The sequence below is a fragment of the Symphalangus syndactylus genome, chromosome 6 (genome assembly GCF_028878055.3).
Source record: "Symphalangus syndactylus isolate Jambi chromosome 6, NHGRI_mSymSyn1-v2.1_pri, whole genome shotgun sequence".
In the NCBI taxonomy this organism is placed as follows: Eukaryota; Metazoa; Chordata; class Mammalia; order Primates; family Hylobatidae; genus Symphalangus; species Symphalangus syndactylus.
Genome location: NC_072428.2, coordinates 81410001 through 81413380, shown reverse-complemented (window position 1 = coordinate 81413380; position 3380 = coordinate 81410001). Strand labels below are relative to the sequence as shown.

The 3380-nt window shown below is 44.1% G+C and overlaps 1 protein-coding gene across 1 annotated transcript in view; it reads left to right on the top strand.

The window, feature by feature from the left end:
* The first annotated feature begins 219 nt into the window (after window positions 1–219).
* LOC129484791 (uncharacterized) overlaps window positions 220–3380 on the top strand; it is a 25682-nt gene continuing 22521 nt past the window's right edge. The window contains exon 1 of the mRNA XM_063642389.1: window positions 220–291. Coding sequence (XP_063498459.1) covers window positions 220–291 — 72 coding nt within the window. The remainder of the gene's footprint in view (window positions 292–3380) is intronic.

The following is a 3380-nucleotide window of genomic DNA, read 5'->3' as shown; positions in this document are numbered from 1 at the left end:
AATTTGCCGACCTTTCCTCTGTTTTTTCTGCAAGCCATTGGTAAAAATGTGTATTAGGACAGAGTTGGAGACATAATAAGCCAGAAGCTCTGACCCTCGAGGTGGCCATCAGTCCATACATAAACACCGTCTGGGTCCTGTCTAATGCACTATACCTAGACTTTGTTTCTCTGTGCCCAAACATCAGACAGAGACCCCCTGTGCAGATAACATGAGGCGATGGGCCCTGATACTGATTACCCCTGCTACTTTCTAGCTCGGTGTCTTGGGGCACATGGTGTAGCTTTTCCTGTAAGATAGTTTGTTATTTACTGTCCTTTTATTTCAATTGCTTTTTCCTTTCTTCAATGTCAATTTTATGACTAATGCTTACACGAAAAGTGTCTAAACCTTTTCTTTCTGGATTACAAATGATGGATGCATAAAATGCTCCCTCTGGCCTGGCTTTCTTCTAGTCACATTGCCCCTGCCCTCAGGGAGCTCAGCTTCTCATCTGTCTCCAGAACTTCTGCCAGAATGCTTCACCTTTCCTTGGCCTCTGTTGCCCCCTGCAGGAGCATTTTGAGGAGGGTTCCAGGACCCTAGATGCCAGAGAGGGAAGCAATAGGCATGTGAAATCTTGAGTTTCACCAGACAAAATCTCCTCACCTCTCTTGAGCTCAGGCTCCAATATTTATGTATTTATTTATGTTGATTTATTTGAGGCAGAGTCTCACTATGCTGGCCAGACTGACTTCAAACTCTTGAGCTCAAGCGATCACTGCCACCCACCCGCTTTGCCCCCACCTTAGCTTCCTGAGTAGCTGGGATTATAGGCATGCACAATCATACCCAGCAAAGCTCCAATATTTAATCAGTTGAGTGACTTTAGGCAAATCACTCCTTTTAGCCTATTTCCTCATCTCTAGAAGAGTATTTGATATCCATAAATTTGCTTTGATAGTGATTGTAAATGGGTCATTCATTTATGTATTCATGAAGCAAACAGCATGTTGGATAAAAAGACATGAAAACATAAGAACCTTTCTGAGAGAAAAATCACAATATTACAGGGGCATCAGTCAAACCCGCAGGAAATTGTCAGTTTGTTTTGATAGACCTATAAACAAAGTGTCACATAATCTAAGTCATGCCTCTTGTCTGGTGCAAGCAGGGAAAGCTTCACAACAGAGGTGACATATTAATTGGATTTGGAAAACCACATAGGAGTTCACCAGTGTTTGGAAGAACACACAGGAGTTCATAAGGCAGAGAGGAAGGGAAAGGACTTTCCAGAAAGGGGGAGCAATAAGCCAAAATGTTTTGACCTGCAGATAGTTCCCAAGGAGTGACTGAACTCTTGTATCCTACAGCAAGCAGCCTTGGTAGGAGAGAAACATAAGGAGAGAGGAATGTTGCCAATGTCAAGGGAAGGAGTGGTGAGGCTTGGCCCTGGCAGGAATCTAGTAGGGGGATGAAGAAGAGGAGCTATGAGGCTGCGAAAAGAACATTGAATCAGGATGGGGAGATCTGCTTCATGACCCAGACTCTTCCAACCACTCACTATGGGACCTTGGCTAAGTTAGCCACCCTCTCTATGCTTCGGTTTCCTCATGTGCAAGTGAAGATAATAATCCCCACCTCGCTGTGTTGTTGCCAGATAACACATGCAAAACCATTAACACAGTGCCTGCCGCAGATGTGCTCAAATAGGTCAGCCACTGTTGTTACTATTAGATATGCAGCTTCAGGGACTTATTTTGTCTCACCAATCCTACTTTCCTCGTCAATAAAGTGAGAATGAGAGTGTCTGCCTTGCATGCATCAGAAACTGTGAAGATACAATCAAGTAATACAAGCTGTACGGAATGAGATAATGAAGCCTACACTTTAAAAATATAGCAGGCATCTACCAATCATAAGGCAGTTTCACTTTCGTTAGGGCGTTTAACTTTCGTTACGGCGTTTAACTTTTTCTGAAAACAACCTTATGAGGTAGGATTATAATGCTGTTTATTTTACATGTGATGAAAGTTGGGTTCCTTCATTTAATAGATGCTCTTTGAGCAGGTTCTGTGAACAAGACAAGACCATGGGAACTACAGTTGAGAAGAGGAAACAGACTGCAGGTACATGTTGGGGGAACCCGGGCTCAGGGCTGCGCCCTGCTTTGTCTCTACTCACTCTCTGATGATCTCTCCAAGGGACTGATGGGGCTTTCAGTCCCATGCCTGTATCATGGCAACCCATATTTCTATCTGCAGCCCAGCCCTCTCCAGACCTGCGTGTCTGCTCAGTCAATCTCTCCACTTGTTTTTCTAATGAACACCTCAAACCTAAAATATATAACATTAAGCTCTCTTATCCCTCTACCCCAGCATCTTCCAATCTCAGCCAGCAGCATCTCTGTTTTTCCAGCTGCTTGGAGTCATCCCTGATTCCCGTCTTTTTCTCATACCCTCACAAACAATCAGAGAGAAAATCTTATATATATATATATATATCATATATATATGATTTATATATATGATATATATCATACGTATGATATATATTTATATGATTTTTATATTTATATGATATATATGATTTATATATGATATATATATGATTTATATATATGATTTATATATATATAAATCTTCGCCCCGGCTGGAGTGCAATGGCGCAATCTCAGCTCACTGCAACCTCTGACTCCTGGGTTCACGCTATTCTCTGGCCTCAGCCTCCCGAGTAGGTGGGATTAAGGGTGCACACCACCACACCCAGCTAATGTTTTGTATTTTTATTATTGCTTGATCGATTTATTGAGACAGAGTCTCGCTCTGTCGCCCAGACTGGAGTGCAGTGGCGCCATCTCGGCTCGCTGCAAGCTCCGCCTCCCAGGTGCACACCATTCTCCTGCCTCAGCCTCCCGAGTAGCTGGGACTACAGGCACCTGCCACCACGCCCAGCTAATTTTTTTTTTTTTTGTATTTTTAGTAGAGACGGGGTTTCACCGTGTTAGCCAGGATGGTCTCGATCTCCTGACCTCTTGATCCGCCCGCCTCGGCCTCCCAAAGTGCTGGGATTACGGGCGTGAGCCACGGCGCCCGGTCTTTTATCCTGCTTTCAAAAAACATACGCAGAGTCTGAGTGCTTCTCTTTACCTCCAGCGCCACTCCATGGCCCGAGATCTCTTTCACTGGTTCTCACCTGGATCGCGGCCTCCATTTTGCACAGTGACCCCTACGGTCTATTCTCCAAACAGCAGCTGGCGTGGTCATTATGAAAAGCAATGTCCACCTGCTGCTCAAAAACCCACGAATGGCTCCCCATTTCTTTCCCATTAAAGCCAAAGTCTAAAACATTTACAAAGCCTTATATGACCAGTTCCTATCTGCTTTCCTTATGTTGAAGGC